The sequence below is a fragment of the Mauremys mutica genome, chromosome 2 (assembly GCF_020497125.1).
Source record: "Mauremys mutica isolate MM-2020 ecotype Southern chromosome 2, ASM2049712v1, whole genome shotgun sequence".
Classification (NCBI taxonomy): domain Eukaryota; kingdom Metazoa; phylum Chordata; order Testudines; family Geoemydidae; genus Mauremys; species Mauremys mutica.
The window spans coordinates 248388768-248406763 of NC_059073.1; the positions used below are offsets into that span (position 1 = coordinate 248388768).

The 17996-nt window shown below is 51.0% G+C and overlaps 1 protein-coding gene across 9 annotated transcripts in view; it reads left to right on the forward strand.

The window, feature by feature from the left end:
- The window catches only part of SGCE (sarcoglycan epsilon), a 107398-nt gene that overhangs the window by 63809 nt on the left and 25593 nt on the right, over positions 1 to 17996 (forward strand). For 6 of the 9 annotated variants that reach the window (XM_045008211.1, XM_045008216.1, XM_045008214.1 and 3 more), the window contains 2 exons: positions 773 to 807; positions 16727 to 17012. The exons of 2 other annotated variants lie outside the window; for them this stretch is intronic. In XM_045008211.1, the coding sequence (XP_044864146.1) occupies positions 773 to 807; positions 16727 to 16777 (86 nt within the window). In that variant the 3' untranslated portion in view covers positions 16778 to 17012. Of the gene's footprint in view, positions 1 to 772; positions 808 to 16726; positions 17013 to 17996 lie in introns of those variants that run through there. One more of the 9 variants, XM_045008213.1, reaches the window with a different exon arrangement.

The window sequence follows — 17996 nt, forward strand, 5'->3', positions numbered from 1 at the left end:
AAAATGCTGAAAGATCAGGTGATAATGGGGAGCAATCAGCACCCAATACTTACTCAACCTTTGGCCTGTGGAAACAATTTTGAAATGTTATAAGATGTTGCAAAATTATAGTTCCAGTTTTCATGGAGAAATCACTGGAAATGTTTGGCAGGGGGCATCTTGAGAGTAGGCAGAAAGGTTACAATGCAAGTGGGACTAGTAACACAGATCCAGTGAAGTTAAAACAGAGATCTTCTTACATAGACTAGCCTCTCTCACCCCAACAGCTAGCCACATCTAATTTCTTCTCGCTACTGTCAAGGACAGTGAGTGATAAAGTAGCACTTTAATCTTGCTTTTACCAGATATAACCAATGGAGATCGGGGAATTTCTATGCAGAACAATTAAATCCATGGTGTAGATTTCCATTGGTCTTAGTGAATGAATTCCATCTGCCTAGAGCGCAAAAATGTGAGGCATCAGCTGCTTATCTTCAATTTGCATCTCTGATTTGAGAAAGAAATCTACATTTGTAGGAAAGAGGATAAGAATCATACCAGGAAAATACAGTGGCCAAAATGGGTGGGTTATTCAGTGGGTATGCTAGGGATAACCAAGTCTGAGATTGCTCATGGGAAGGAAAATATCCACAACAGCAGAAACAAGAGTTATACGTATCATGATGTGTGTACACCTCTTAGACAAAGGTTTGTCTTATATGTAAGAAACCCTCGTTTGGTGTTTTCATTCAAAATCCTTCTTCTTCATCATTACTGCTTTCGTGGATTAAAGGAGAATTTCGTATGACAACATTTCAAAGATTTGAGGCAAGTATATAATAGATGTTTATGCCCTTGTGTTTTTTAGTTATCTAAGAATTAAAAACACATGTATAAAATTTGATAATTCTGCACAATATCATTAAATGGTTTTAATTATGTTTTCAGATAATTTTAAGAAAGTGGTAGGTGGCACAGTGGTTCTCTGTCCTGAGGCTTATGGTTTAAATTTAGTGAAGCTCATCCCACAGAGAAAAGTGTGGTTTGGTCAGTTGTAAAAAAACCAAACACAATTCAGCCTTAAAAAAAGATTATTTTCCACTCAAAAGAAACCAAGTTTTAGACAAGGTCAGATTGAAGTGCATAATTCTAGACAGAAAACACTTGCAGAGCATTCACTGTTCTTTTTGAGAGCATTTGAAAATATGTCCCCCTTGTTCAATATTTGTGTTACTAGAAACAATACAGTGTTGCCATTTCACTGAAACTTAGTGGCAGATATTCTTTCCATAAACTGTTTTGGAATTACGGAAGTGCTGGCTACAGCAAATAGAAGGAATAGAAATAGTTACTGAAGTTGCTATTCTTACTGAGGATGTCAGTGTTCAAGGAGAAATTGGACTACCTGAAGCATCCATGTCCTCTGCACCTAGAAGCTCATAGCACTCTACTTGGCAACTTCTGCCTCATAATTTAGATCTCTGGCAATTGGGGTAAAATTTCTGTGAAATATTAGTAAATTGTTAATAAATGTGAATGGTGGTGAAAATCCCAGTTTTTGCTCATTTGAATGGAAACAAAAGAGAATCAGCGGCAGAAGAGGACAATATAATGGGAATGTAATCTGCCATCATGTGGCCTAGCTTATCTGATCAGAAAGGTGTTTCATTTTGCAATTCAGGTTTGAGGTTGTTGACTAGCTGTTATATGACCCTTCTTTCCCTTTCCCTCAGATAAGAAGTGCTTGTTCTGACATCCCCAAAGTTAGCTCTCACATGACTGTCTATTTGGGCCAGATGTTCTGGTGTGTTCCATCCTGTCCCTTTTAGGGAAATAGCCCCATCAGGCTAGCTACAAGTTTTCCTATTGTGGAAGAACTGTCAGCTCATGTACCTAGCTCCTCTGCCACATCCTCCATCCAGCCCCACCATAGAGGCCACACTGGGGAGCAGGGCAGAGCTCAGTGCACTTCAGCTATCCCCAGCTTTTGTATGGTCCCTTAGGGATTGTTGCCAGGTGGCATAGGTTAGAACACACCGCAAGGATTACACTACTTGGCATCAGTGCATATCTACCCGGAGAACCAGGAAATTGTAAGAGGCATCTCCTCCCTGCTACACGGAGCTGTAACTAGGCCCAGCAGATTTCTGGGATCATGACTTTTTCCCATTGGGATTTCAGTCAGCCCTGCACTGAACAAACAAAACAAAAACAAAAACAACAAGGGAAGCACAGGACTTTAAATACATGCTCAGTGCAAACAAAGGCATGAAATACAAAGCAGCACATTTGCCCCCTACCTCATAACAAAAACAGATATAAAAATACATTGTGCAAGCCTCCTTATGGTTAATCCTACCCGTTTATCTTTTTTTCTGTAATACACTATTTTTAGTAAAACTACCCCATCTCTACCCAACAGTAAATAATGTTCTAGAAAAAGTGTAAAAACCCTTTCAAAATGTATTTTCCGTAACTTTGCATTGTCATAGCTATGTTGATCCCAGGATATTAGAGAGACAAGGTGGGTGAGGTAATATCTTTTATTGGACCAACTTTTGTCTCTTTCACCTAAAAGAGATTACTTTTCCCATAACCGTGAGCTCAGCTCACTTTATACCAACTTTCAGGTTGTTGCATTGTTGGAGAGGTAGCCAGTTTATATAAACCAAAATGAACTGTACAAAAATGTTCTTTGTAGCAGTTAGAGGTGCCCCAGAGATTAAATACCCCCATTTTCTACACAGTTTGTAAAAAGGGGCTTTAGGTAGGTTCTTCAGCATAGAGCCCAACATTCCCTCTACGTTTTCTTTGTTCTCAGTGAGCAACAAACTTCACTCAGCACTGTATTTTTGTCCTTGGGCAAGCTTACATTTAAAAAAAATTAAAATCTTCAGACATCATATTGCATTGAAAAGTGGAAGGTATTTTTAGTGACACTTCAATAATACACATACATATGGGGGACACAGGCATACATACAAGTGGTTTCAGTACCTATTAGCTTTCAAAAGTTTGAGTGTTAAAAAACACACAAAGAAACCCAGGAGAATCAAGCTTTTAGAGTGCCCCTGCCTCCCCTACCATGCTTCTTACCCCTCCCTGCTAGCTTGAGGCTTCTTTGGAGGAAGGGATTTAGAGTCTTTGCTTCTCTGCCCCCTGCCCCTTGCCACACTTCCAGGGACCTTGGGAGGGAGTTGTCATCACAGCCCAGAGTACATGAAACACACACACCTCTACCTCAGCAGCAGTGGCACAGCCCTTCCCCCTCCAGCGCACCACAGCTCTTTACCAGGCGAGGCTGCCAGGGGCTCATTTCAGTACTGGAACGAACCAGCGTCTGTGGCCCAAGACAGGGCCGTGAACAGGCTTCCCATCCTCCCTTCCACACCCTACCTAAACAGCACCCCTGGGCTATGCCACACTCCCTAATCCCCCGCCTCCTTATCCCTCCCTGCCAGCTCATGGCTTCCTGCAGCCTTGAGAGGAGCTGCTGAGAGTTTCAGCTAGAGGGCAGAGTGGGACCCACGTGCCAGCCATGCTCCTGTCAGAGACCCTGCTCACCACTGCTCCTCTTCCTACTCCTCCTCCCTGCTGGCCCCTGGCACCACAAGAAGCTGCTATGGGTTCTGCCAGGTTGAGGTCCTGAGTTCCAGCTGCTCTCCCAGCCATGTGAGATGCATGGTAGGTACCAGGTTGCTCCACAGATGCGCAGCTTAAAGGGAACATTGACGGGGACCCTATCCATCTGTGTTTGTCCAGCACCTAGTGCCACAATCCAACGGGCTTCTGGGTACCACCACAATACAACTAATACATAATTATTGGTGTATTTTGCATTACTTGTGAATACTTTTTCCAAAATACTTTTGTTTTATGAACATGGGGTGAGAAGGTTTGCGATTAGTAAGGCCACAAAGAATTTGCAGAGCAGTGAGTAGACTCAAATCCTTGTCTGTGGTGTGTACATTAATTGCTATATATTACACCCAGCACAATGCTACCTACAAGATAAGTACACCTCCGCAACTGTGGTTACTTTCCTCTATAGGCTGGGACAGGCAGCACTCAGCATGGGGCATGGTTGGTTAGTTATACCATCACTTTTCCATGCATGTGGGTGAGTTGGAGCATACATCACTTCTTTCATCTCCAGTTCAAGCACTGTTTGGGCCAAGCTCACAATAGTGGAAAAAACAACCCCTTCTCTTGCATTGGTCAGTCCCTTTCCTTCCATTTCCACTCATTTTATTGGATGACAGTTGAACCTCCTTCTATGGTCTGGTTGTACAGGGAAAAGTTGCACCCCATGATGTAATGCAAGTACTTCCCTGACATTATGGCACATGGCAGTTGCAAGATATCTTCTAACTGGAAATCGATCACCTGCATTAGCAGAAGGATGGATTTTTAGTATGTTGTTGACTTTCAGTAGGACTTAGGAACTTGAAATTTTTACCCAGCATCATTATCAAATTAGTGTAACTATATTTCACTATTTTCAAATGGAATTTTTACACATACAAAACATTTACAGGCCAGGAAAGTTACAGAAATAGTTTTCCTTTTTGCTTTAAGAGTTAAGAAATTTAATTTCTATCAAAAATATTTCAACTGTTCAACAAAATATAAATAACTGAGCCCTTGATTTTGAAAGGCTCACTGGACAGCACTAATTAGTATTTAATGAGAGGGAGGAGAGAATATGACTAGTAAAGGACAGTTAGCTGTTCTGTAACTGGCGTTCTTCGAGATGTGTTGCTCAGGTGTATTCCACAGTAGGTATGCGTGCTCGCCACATGCACCGGTGCCGGAAGTTTTTCCGTTAGCGGTACCCATAGTGGGGGAGTACCCCTGCGACCCCTAGAGTAGCGCCTCTATATCGCACTATAAGGGGAGCTGGGCACTCCCCCCACCCTCAGTTCCTGCTTGCCAGACAACTCCAACAGAGGGGAAGGAGGGCAGGATGTGGAATACACCTGAGCACACATCTCGAAGAACGCCAGTTATGGAACAGGTAAAGAACGGTTACTCACCTGTAGTAACTGTTGTTCTTCGAGATGTGTTGCTCCAATCCATTCATCTCGAAGAACAACAGTTACTACAGGTGAGTAACCGTTCTTTCTTCTTCGAGTGATTGCTCCAATGCATTCCAGTTAGGTGATTCCCAAGCCTTACCTAGGCGGTGGGGTCGGAGTGAGACGTGGCGGAATGCAATACCGCAGAGCCGAAGGCTGCATCGTCTCTAGATTGCTGCACCAACGCGTAGTGGGAGGCGAAGGTGTGGACCGAAGACCAGGTGGCCGCTCTGCAGATGTCCTGGATGGGGACATGGCTCAGGAAGGCGGCTGACGAGGCGTGCGCCCTTGTAGAGTGAGCGGTGAGTCGGCATGGTGTCACGTGAGCCAGCTCGTAGCCTGACCTGATGCATTGAGTCACCCAGGAGGAAATGCGCTGGGTAGAGACCGGCTCGCCCTTCATGCGATCAGCGACTGCGACGAAGAGTTGGGTGGAACGCCGAAAGGACCTTGTCCGGTCGATGTAAAACGCCAGCGCCCGACGGACGTCGAGAGTGTGGAGCTGTTGCTCCCGGGGCGAAGCATGGGGCTTCGGAAAGAAAACCGGGAGAAAGACGTCCTGATTAAGGTGGAAGGCCGAGACCACCTTTGGTAGGAAGGCCGGGTGAGGACGAAGCTGCACCTTATCAGCGTGAAAGACGGTGTAGGGGGGGCCCACCGTCAACGCTCGGAGCTCCGAGACTCTCCTTGCCGATGTTATGGCAACCAGGAATGCCGTTTTATAGGAGAGGTAGAGGAGAGAACACGTGGCCATAGGCTCGAATGGCGGACACATGAGCCTGGCCAGGACGAGGTTCAAGTCCCAGGTCGGGGCAGGGCGACGTACTGGCGGGTACAAGCGGTCGAGGCCCTTTAGGAAGCGGGAGACCATCGGATTGGAAAAGATGGTTCGACCCTCGACCGACGGACGAAAGGCGGACAGTGATGCGAGGTGGACCCGCAAGGAGGAAACCGCCAGACCCTGTTCCTTAAGGTACCATAGGTAATCTAGGATGGTAGGGACAGGTACCACGAATGGGTTGAGCCCTTGCTGGTCACACCAGAGCGCGAACCTCTTCCATTTTGCCATGTAGGTGGTACGAGTGGAAGGCTTTCTGCTTTCAAGCAGGACTTGCTGCACCGCCGCCGAACAGCCCCTCTCTGCGTGGGTCAACCACGCAGGTACCAGGCTGTAAGATGGAGGGACTGCAGGTTCGGATGGTGGAGTTTGCCGAAGTCCTGCGTGATGAGGTCCGGCCACAATGGGAGGGTGATGGGCTCCCGAACGGAGAGCTCGAGCAGCAGGGTGTACCAATGCTGCCTCGGCCAGGCTGGAGCCACGAGTATCATGTTGGCTCGATCCCTCCGAAGCTTCTGGAGCACTCTGTGCACGAGTGGAAACGGAGGGAAGGCATAGAGGAGGTGAGTCTGCCACGGATACAGGAAAGCGTCCGACAGAGAGCCCGGCGAGTGCCCCCGGAACGAGCAGAACTGGAGACACTTCCTGTTCGCCTTGGAGGCGAAGAGGTCGACCCGGGGAAACCCCCACCTCTGGAAGATCGTGTGAGCGATGTCGGGACGGAGGGACCACTCGTGGGAGAGAAACGACCTGCTGAGATGGTCGGCCAGCGTGTTCTGCACTCCCGGAAGAAAGGACGCTTCCAGGTGAATGGAGTGGGCCACACAGAATTCCCACAGGAGGATCGCTTCCCTGCAGAGGGGTGACGAGCGGGCTCCGCCCTGCTTGTTCACGTAGAACATTGCTGTTGTGTTGTCCGTGAATACTGTCACACAGCGGCCTTGCAGCTTGGTCCGAAAGGTGTGACATGCAAAACGGATTGCTCGGAGCTCGCGGACATTGATGTGGAGTGTGAGCTCGCTTGCTGACCAGAGGCCTTGAGTGTGGAGGCCTCCCAGGTGAGCCCCCCATCCGAGCGCAGAGGCGTCCGTGGTCAACGTTGCCGATGGCCGAGGAGGGTGGAACGGGACTCCGGCGCACACGACCTCCGGGTCGAGCCACCAGCGGAGGGAGTCGAGAGCCGTCCTGTTGACTGTGACCACCATGTCGATGGCGTCGTGATGCGGGCGGTACACCGTCGCGAGCCAGGACTGAAACGGACGAAGGTGAAGTCGTGCGTACGCGGTGACGTATGTACACGATGCCATGTGGCCCAGGAGGCGGAGGCATGACCGCACCGTCGTGGTCGGGAAATTGACGAGGTCTCGGATGATGGAGACCATCGTCTGGTGTCGAGCGCGAGGGAGACAGGCTCTGGCCATCGTGGAGTCGAGGACCGCCCCAATGAATTCGACTCGCTGCGTCGGAATCAAAGTTGACTTCTCGGTGTTGACAAGAAGACCGAGGCGCCGAAAGAGAGCCAGGACCTCTATTATCTGAGTCTCCACGAGCTGCCTGGACAGACCGCGAATCAGCCAGTCGTCCAGGTACGGGTATACGTGTATCTGGTTCCGTCTCAGTGCTGCGGCGACGACCGCCATGCATTTGGTGAATACTCTGGGGGCGGTCGAAAGGCCGAATGGCAACACGGCGAATTGGTAGTGGGCGTCGTTGGCCACAAACCGAAGGTAGCGCCGATGAGGGGGGTAGATAGCGACATGGAAGTAGGCATCCTTCATGTCGAGGGCCGCAAACCAGTCTCCCGGATCCAGGGAGGGAATGATGGTCCCCAAGGTGACCATGCGAAACTTGGGCTTGAGTAGGTATCTGTTCAGCCCGCGAAGGTCCAGGATAGGACGTAGCCCGCCTTTTGCCTTGGGGATGAGGAAATACCTGGAGTAAAATCCCCTGCCTCGCCTGGAGGGAGGCACCTCCTCTACGGCACCCACGCTCAACAGAGTCTGGACCTCTTGTAGGAGGACTTGCTCGTGAGAGGGGTCCCTGAAGAGGGACAGGGAAGGTGGGTGGGAAGGAGGGGGCGAAACAAACTGAAGACGGTATCCCGAGTGGACCGTGCTGAGCACCCAGCCGTCCGACGTTACTCGGGACCACTCCAAGAAAAAACGGGAGAGGCGGTTGTGAAATAAACGAGGAGGATCCGTAGGGGAGAGTGATGTGCAGCCCTCGTGCGTCCCATCAAAAGGGTTGCTTTGCCGCCTGTGGGGCTTTGGAAGCGGCCTGGCCCCGGTTTCGGCGGTTGCCCGACGGGCGACGGCGATTTTGGGCCGGTCGCCGAGCCGGGTAGGGTCGGTACCGCGACTGATAGCGGGAGGGCTGCAGGCGGAAAGGTCTACGCTGCGTAACCGGCGTATGCATCCCGAGTGTCCGGATCGCCACCCGGCCGTCCTTGAGCGACTGGATCCGCGAATCCGTCTTCTCCGAAAACAACCCCTTGGTGTCAAAGGGCAAATCCTGGAGAGTAAACTGGACTTCTGGAGGCAGGGTGGAAGATTGGAGCCAGGCGATGCGCCGCATCGTGACCCCTGTTGCTAAGGTCCGTGCCCCTGAGTCCGCCGCGTCGAGGCCGGCTGTAATGGAGGAGCGAGAGGACCGCCTCCCTTCCTCCAACATTGTGGTGAAGTCCTGGCGGGATGTTGACGGCAGGAGGTCAGTGAACTTGGCCAGGGACGTGAGTATGTCGAACACGTATCTGGCCAGGAGGACCTGTTGGTTACCGATCCTCATCTGCAGGCCCCCTGCAGAATAGACCTTTCGGCCGAGAAGGTCCATCCGCCGTGCCTCTTTCGCCTTTGGGGCAGCGGCCGGCTGGCCGTTACGCTCCCTATCATTAACGGACTGTACCACCAGGGAGTCCGGAGTTGGATGCACGTACAAGTACTCATAGCCCGAGGGAGGGACTGAGTACTTCCTTTCCACTCCCCTGGCTGTGGGAGGCACGGAAGCGGGCGTTTGCCAAATGGTGGTGGCGTTCCGTTGGACCGTGCGCACAAAAGGTAACGCAACCCGGAGTGGCACGTCTGACCCCACCACGATTGTGATGGGGTCCTCGTCCTCTTTTACCTCCTCTATAGGGAGGTCCATAGCCGTCGCCACACGGCGGAGTAAGTCTTGATGCGCCTTCGCATCAACGGGGGGTGGCTCCCTTGATGCCGCACCGGCCACCGCCTCATCGGGAGAGGATGAGGAGGATAACTCCTGAACGACCTCAGCCGAAGAGGGGTCCACTGCGTGGTGGGCTGGGGGTTCGGAGGGGCACTCTGGCACCACCGGAACGGCTGGCGGTGGGGATGGCGGTGGTCGAGATATCGACGCCTCTGGGACTCTGCGGTGGGCCCCTGGAGGCCTCGGCGGAGCAGGCATAGCGTCCGACTCATATTGTGCCCATGGGACCCAAAAACCCCACTGCTGGGCCCCGCTAGGCTGGGCTGGTGGCGTTGGAGGCGGGAGCCCATAGGCTTCTGCGCCGGAGGCGACCGACTCAGGGCGGGAAGGCCAGGGAGGTGCCAAAGAGGGTCCAGGGCACACTGCCGGGGGATGCTCTTCCCCTCGGCGCTGGGAAGGACCTCGCTCGACGGTCTTCACGGTGCCGGGAGCTCGACCGGTGCCGGGAGCTCGACCGGTGCCGGGAGCTCGACCGGTGCCGGGAGCTGCGCCGGTGCCGGGGGCTGGTCCGGTGCCGGGAGCTCGACCGGGAGTAAGATCTCCGATGCCGAGACCGACCATGGTCACCGCGGTGCCGGGAGCTCGACCGGTGTCGGGAGCTCGACCGAGAGTGCGAACTGCGACGCCTGGAGCGACCGCGGGAGTATCGGTGCCGGGAACGGTGCCGAGACTGAGACCGGCGGTGCCTAGCTGGTGGCGACCTCGATCTGGTGCGACGTCGGGAGTGCGACCGGTACCGCGAAACGGAGCGGTACCGGGACTTCGACCGACGAGGAGACTGCGATCGGTGCCGCGATGGGGTGCGGTGCCGGGAGCGCGATCGGCGGGACGGCAAGCAGTCGACGGTGCGGGAGCGAGACCGGGACCGTGACCGACGTCCACGCCTTGATTCCATGGAGGGTGGCCGGACCATTGCCGCCGGTTTTCCTCTGGAGACGACAGCCCGCGCTGGCGGTGCCGGGGGCCGGAGGCCTGGAGCCTCTATGAGCTGTATCACCTCTCGCGCAGAGGCGAACGTCTCCGGCGTCGACGGCCGCCGAGGCTCGACCACGGACGGCACCGGGGAGCGAGGCGGCGCCGGACTCGACGGCCCTTGCGGCACCGGAGTCACAGGTGCAATGCACTGTTTGTGCAGAGGCACCACAGGGGCTGCAGGCTGCGGAGTCGCCTTGGCGGAGTCCTGCACGCGCGCCTGAGCCAAAGCCTTCGCCAGTCTTTGTTTCCTGGCGGGCGAGAGCGAGCGGTGCCGAGTCTTCGCAGCCGCTTTCTTCGCCGGCGGTGCCGCAGTCGGTGCCGGCGGTGTGTCCTGCACGGGAGGAGGCCGCGGAGGCGGCGCGGGCGGTGCCGGTGGTTGGAGGGACTCCTCCATGAGGATCTGTTTTAAGCGGCTATCTCGATCCTTGCGGGTCCGCGGCTTGAATTTCAAACAGATCTGGCACTTGTCAGTTCGGTGCCCTTCGCCTAAGCAGCGGAGACACGCGTCGTGCGGGTCTCCTACGGGCATCGGTTTCTGGCACCCCGTGCAGGGCTTAAAGCCCGGCGCTTTGGGCATGAGCCCGCACCGGCTAAGGCAAAAAAGGGGGACCCCCCCCTTTTTTTAGCCTATCTAACCAACACTAACTATGCTAACTTAACAACTATAACTAACTATGCTAACTATGTACAACAATGAACTAGAGAAAGCTAGGGACGTGAAGAGCTATCAAGCACTCCACAGTTCCAACTGCCGTCACGGGCGGTAAGAAGGAACTGAGGAGCGGACGGGCCGGCTGGGGTATATATTTAGCGCCATGGCGGCGCCACTCCAGGGGGCGCCAGCCGGCCCGCCGGGGTTGCTAGGGAAAAAGTTCCGGAGAAGCCGTGCACGCACGGCGCGCACACCTAACTGGAATGCATTGGAGCAATCACTCGAAGAAGAACTATCCTTTCTTCTTTGAATGATTGCTCATGTGTATTCCACAATAGGTGACTCCAAACTATATCTGATGGAGGTGGGTTTCTGGGACGGAGTACTGCCCTACCAAACCCAGCGTCATCTCGTGTTTGGGAGACGATCATGTAGTGCGAGGAAAAGGTGTGGACAGAGGACCACGTGGCAGCCCTACAAATATCCTGAATGGGGACATGAGCTACATAGGCGACTGACGAGGCCTGAGCTTTTGTAGAATGCGCTTTCATGATAGGCGGCTGTGGAATCCCTGCCAGGTCGTAACACGTGCGTATGCACGAGGTGATCCAGTGGAAAATTTGTTGGGTAGAAACCGGTTTCCCCCTCATGTGTTCAGCAGATGCAACAAAAAGCTGCGGGGATTTCCGGAATAGCCTGGTTTGGTCTAGGTAAAAGGCCAGCGACCTATACACATCCAGCATGTGCAGGCGTCATTCCTCACTAGAGGAATGGCAGCTAAGTGTACCCTGACCAAGGTGGGAGCTAGCCCCTGGGTCCTAAGGGACAGGAGGTAGTCGCAAATGAGTTGGAGCAATGCAGATGATGGGGAAGTACCCCTTTCTGTCGCTCACCTAGTGAACCTATACCATTTGGCTAGGTAGGTTCGTCGTGTGTCAGGCAGGTGAAAAGCCCTCAGAGAGATAGTGTTGGCTATGCAACATTCCCATAGGTCCAGGGCATCCTGGCACAAGGCCAAGGAACGTGTGCCCCCTTGCCTGTTTATGTAATACATCACAGCCATATTGTCCATGAGGACTCCGACCGTCTTTCCCTGTAGGTGTGGGTTGAACGCTATGCATGCATGTTTATGTGCAGGGACAATTCTGAGGTTGACCATCTGCCCTGGGTTTGGAAGCTCCCTGTATGGGCTCCCCACCCCAGCTCCAAGGCATCTGTCACCAGAACTAGCGAGGGAGGGGTCTTTCAGAAGGGAATCCCTTGTAACATGTTGCTCAGGAGGGACCACCATTGCAGGGCGACTACTATGGTGGGAGGTAACGTGACCACCTTGTCCAGGTCGTCCTTGGCCTGGGAATATTGGGAGGCCAGCCAGAGTTGGAGGGGCCTCATTCTGAGTCTGGCATGTCGGACCCCAGAGGTGCATGCTGCCATGTGGCCCAATATTTGAAGGCATACCCTTGCCATCATCATGGGGAAGGCCGTGACTGAAGCTATGAGACTTTTGAGTGTCTCGAACCTGTCCCAGGGGAGAGAGGCTGTGGCCACCACTGAGTCTAGCAGCACCCCTATGAAGTGTATGCGCTGAACTGGCACTAACGTGGACTTGTCCTCGTTCACCAGTAGGCCTAAACTCTTGCAAGTGGCCAGCAGAAATTTCATCTGGGCCTGCACCTGGGACCGGGACTTGCCCTTGAGCAGCCAGTCATCCAGGTATGGGAAAATTTGTAGCCCGTTCCTCCTGAGATAGGTTGCCACTACCACCATGCATTTGGTAAAAACCCTGGAGGCCATGGAGAGGCCAAAGCGAAGGACCGTAAACTGGTAGTGAGTCCTGCCCTACCCGGAAGTGGAGGAAGCGCCTGTGACCCTCGAAAATATGGATGTGGAAATACGCATCCTGGAGGTCCAGGGCTGCGAACCAATCTCCTAGGTCTAGGGATGGAATAATAGAGGCCGGGGAAACCATACGGAACTTGTAACGGACCATAAATTGTTGAGGTTCCGCAGGGTGAGGATGGGCCTGAGGCCGCCTTTTGCCTTCGGAATCAGGAAACACTGGGAGTAAAACCCTTTGCCCTGGAATTCCCGAGGTACCTTCTCCTCTGCGCCCAGTGTGAGGAGACACATCACCTCCTGGTTTAGAAGGAGGGTGTGCTCCGGATCCCTGGGGGTGAAGGGTGGTGGAGAGGGGGCGAAGCGAACTGCGACATGTAGCCCTTGGAAATGGTGCTGAGGACCCACTGCTCTGATGTTATAATGGACCATTGCACTTGGAGGCAGATAAGCGGTTGCCAACTACAAACTTTATTAACTGGAGGGCTTGCCTGGCAACAGGCCTAGTGACCCCCCGCAAAGAGTCAAAAGTGCCTCTTCCCCTGCCTCTTGCCCTTTGAGGGGCCAGGTCACGGGGCTGAGCAGGACTGGTGCTGGGACTGGCGTCTCTGCTCCCTTGGCCTCTGAGGCAGAGGCTCATATCTGCCTCTAGCTGAAGGGGCCGAGGCTTGTGGCCTGGGTTTGTCCTGGCGGGACATATAGGTCCAGAGTTTGCAGGGTGGTGCAGGAGTCTTTCATCCCATAAAGACTGACATCTGTCTGATCCACAAACAGGGCCTTCCCATCGAAGGGCAGGTCCTGCATGAGGGACTGGGACTCCGCGGACAGCCCCGACAGCGAGAGCCATGAGGCCCTATGCATGGAGATGGCTGAGGCCATCGAACGGGCTGCTGTATCTGCCGCGTCCGAAGCCGCTTGAAGAGCTGCTTTCGCCACTGCCACTCCTTCATCGACCAAAGCTCTGAACTCCCTCTTGTCCCTTTCCTGGAGAAAGGGTTCAAACTTCGGCAGGGAGCCCCACAAATTAAAATCATACCAGCTCAGCAGGGCTTGGTGATTTGCCACCCTGAGCTGGAAGCTGGCTGATGAATAAACCTTCCTGCCGAAGGTATCCAGTCTCCTAGCGTCTTTATCCTTGGGGGTGGGAGCAGGTTGACCATGCCTCTCCCGGTGGTTTATGGACTCCACCACCAGAGAGTTGGGTGCCGGGTGAGAGTACAAGTATTCATGCCCCTTTGCTGGCACAAAGTACTTTTTCTCTGCCTTTTTAGAAATGGGTGTCAAGGAGGCCGGGGTTTGCCAAAGCAAAGTTGATATGTTGGCCACCCCCTCGTGGAGAGGCAAGACCACATGGCCTGGTGCTGAGAAGGACAACACATTGAACAAGGTGTCCGACGATTCCTCCATCTCCTCAGCCTGAAGCTGGAGGTTCGAAGCCACCCGCCTAAGGAGCTCTTGGTGAGCCTTGAAATCTTCCTGCAGGGCGGGTGGTGGCACCGCTATGGATTCCTCCAGTGCCGGTGATGGGACTGGCTCTGCCCCCAAGATGTCGGGCGGTACCAGTGGTTCAACCCCCAGGTCCGAGTCTGGGTGCGGTGCCACTGGTTTGATACCAGTTGACTTTTCCTGGTGCCGAGGCGGGGACGTAGAGTGTATCTGTGATGCTCCAGCCACTGAATGGGGTCTCACCGGTGCAGGTACTTGGGGCCACGGTGCCCACCGATACCACTGCCCTTGCCAAGGCACACCTTACCACTGACCCGCTTGGGGACCGAGTGGAGCCGCTTGATCGTGGGGGGCGGCGCGGCCCGGGGATAGGCGGCTGGGTGCCAAAGCTGCTGAGGAATGCACAGTGCCATACGAGCGTCAGGAGCGTCCACGGCCGTGTCAGTGCCGACCTTGAGATTTAGACCTCAACGACAAAGAAGTGTACCTGCTGGAGGTGCCACTTCTAGATTCCCCCCGGTGATCATGACTATGACGCCTGGGTGCTGATGATGGTTGAGGAGCCTTCCGAGCATGATGTCTATCGGAGCGAATACTCGAGTCTGAGTGTCGGTGCCGATGGCATCGGGACCTGCTCCTATAGCTTTGGTGGGAAGAGGAGCGTCGACATCTCGTCTCGGTGCCTGCAACCTCTGTGGGTAGTGGAGGACCCTCGAGACTCCCTCTCAGGCGAATCGGCCAACGGAGTGGAAGTCTGGTGCGGGCTCCGGGTTGGCCCCTCGGAACGGATAGGTACCTCATCCTCAGAGCAGGGCTATGTTGGACCAGGGAGGGTTGGTGAGCTCCCAGCGGTGGCCTCCCTCGGGATAGGGGGTCCGTCTCAGGCGGCGCGCCAAGCACCGGAAGGGCGAGGATGTCACGTGCTGCCTGTGCTGCCTCCGGCGTCGACGGCATTCTTACTGCAGGAGAGGCACATGCAGACGGGACCGGACTACTCCGCTCAACGCAAATCAGAGGTCTGGTTCCCGAGGGGGATCGTGGACTGCCCAGCACGGGTCCTTCTCTCGGCGCCACTGAGTCTTCCCTTGCTTCTTGGCGGGGGAGTGGTGCCGACTGGTGGATGAAGCCTTGCTCCGTACCAATGATGCGGTGCCTGGTGCTGAGTCAGGTCAGCGTCCCAGGGCCAATGCCGACTCCATTAGCAGGGCCCGGAGTCGTATCTCTCTTTAACGCTTCGTTCGAGGTTTGAACGATCTGCAAATTTTACAACGCTCGCTCACGTGAGTCTCAACCAGACAGCGAAGACACAGAGTGTGGGTCGCTCCTGGGCATGGAACTGTGACAGGAGTTGCACAACTTGAAGCCTGGGCCACAGGGCATGCCCCGAGCAGGCAACTAACTAGAATAATAATCTATGAGAAGAGTTGTACTACTAAGGCTAGAAGCGCTACAGCAGAGCTGGAGCACGAAGTTCCGACTACCTTCACTGGCGGCAAGAAGGAACTGAGGGTGGGGGGAGTGCACAGCTCTCCTTATAGCATGATATAAAGGCACCATTCTAGGGGTTGCAGTGGTGCTCCCCCACTACGGGTACTGCTAAGGGAAAAACTTCCGGCACTGGTGCACGTGGTGAGCATGCACACCTACTGTGGAATACACCTGAGCAATCACTCGAAGAACTGTCCTTTTTCACCAACTATTTGAATACCCACTAAAAAATTTTTCCACTGTATGTGTTAGCTCATGAGGACTTCTAAAAGTATGACAACTAGACTAATTTTTGCTGACACTGATGTACTTTCAACAGAGGGTGGGATTGGGCCAAGATAAAAACAATTGAGGAGAGAAAACTAGGGCTGTCAAGCGATTAAAAAAATTAATTGTGATTAAGCACACTGTTAAACAATAATAGAATACCATTTAAATATTTTTGGATGTTTTCTACGTTTTAAAATATATTGATTTCAATTTCAACACAGAATACAAAGTGTACAGTGCTCACTTTATTTTTTATGATAAATACTTGAATTGTAAAAATAAAATAGTATTTTAAAATTCACTTAATACAAGTACTGTAGTGCAATTTCTTTATCATGAAAGTTGAACTTACAAATGTAGAATTATGCACAAAAAATAACTGCATTCAAAAATACAAATAATGTCAAACTTTAGAGCCTACAAGTCTACTCGGTCCTACTTCTTGTTCAGCCAATTGCTCAGACAAAACAAGTTTGTTTATATGTGCAGGAGACAATGCTGTCCCTCTACTAAAAAGTTCTTTGGTCTAGGAGATGGAAAGTATCTTCAAAGTGAGTGGATTAAATTACTCTCTGTGGATTTCAGATAACAAAAAAGAGTTGTTATTCACATCTACCATACTTGCTTAGTCCAAACGAGCTAAAAGTTTAGACAGTCCTGTCTAAATACCGGAATTCTAAACAGAGAGACATGTATAGATTTGGATTAAGGTTTGGAAAAATCTGAGAAAAAAAAAAGTCTGAAGTTGTCATACTTTACATCAAACATGGACAGTTGAGTGGCCATGGGCTTGAGTTGCTGACAGTTCTAATGCATACTTTGAGTTCTTGAGACTTAGGGAAAGGATACATAATTCCTATTTATAATGGTGACAATATAGTTCTGTATTCTAAGAGGAGCTGTAACCATTAATGGATTGTATACATTCTTATTTATTTACAGGTAAATGGTATCCCTGAAGAAAGAAAATTGACAGAAGCAATGAATTTGTAATCAGATAATGCAGTAATCATGTCTTATTTCCTTATTTGTGCAAATAATGCATGCGCTTTTCTGGTGTACAGTGTGCATGCCCACAGTATTAAGTACTTCAGTGCCAGATTGTACAATCATTTCCATTTAACTAGTGTATTGTATCTTTTTTGTACTTTGGACATTTTTGACAATTTGTAAAACACCGATAACTTTTTATATTTGTTACATTAAGAAAACGATCTTTAAAATAAACATAATAAATATCAAACTTTTTTCTCGCTGTCTTTATGATCAACTGAGAATTCTAAAGAAAAAAAGTGAGTTATTTCAAAGTAACAGCCAGATTCCAATATTTTTAGAGTCATTTCTATAGAATTTTTTTTAAAATGTTTGATTTAGAAAGAATTGATCTAGGAAATAGTGGAAAAATTAGCTCAAAAAATCAATGGATCTCTGCTAAGCAAGAAAGTCCTTAGCATTACCATTTGGGGAAGATGTGCTGACATTTTTTTGGTAGGATGGCACACTTGCCTTACCAGCATCACATCTTTGCGAATCTGAAATATAATCATTTCTGACATTTCTAAAGCACCTCCCACATGTGATGAGTTATTCCTTCTCACTTTCATACTGGAGCAAAACTGAAGTTTGTGGGATATATTGAGGCTTTATTAAATCTAAAGTAGTATTTTTATTATTTAGACACTTAGATATTCTAGTGAAAAGTACAATTATAAAAACCTAGATATCTGTTTTAAAGGGGCTAAAAACATTGAAAAATTGGTTTCCACTACTCTACAATACTTTATCAGTACACAGGCTTTGCAGGACAAAGTATTCAACAATCTGGCCATCCATTAATCCATGCATTTTAGAACATAGATAATAGATCACAGCATGCAGAAATCCATTTCTTTAAACAAACCATATTTAGTTCATGTTGTGCCAAAATTTAAGTATTTTTCTCTTGTATGTATGTATGTTTTTTAACAAAAAAATTAATCTTTTTGGTGATGTATTTTCTAATGTAACTGTAGTTTAAAGCATAAATAGCTGTGATATTTTCAGTGTGCTGTCTTTTAAAAATAATTTTAAAAAAAATCTTAAAATTGACAGAATACCAATACACAATACAACTCAGAGTAACTCAGTCTCTCAAATAATATTTCTGGTACTTAGTATTTCTCTCTAATATTAATTTGCTTTACCTGGTAAAATGTAATGACTTAGAGGCATT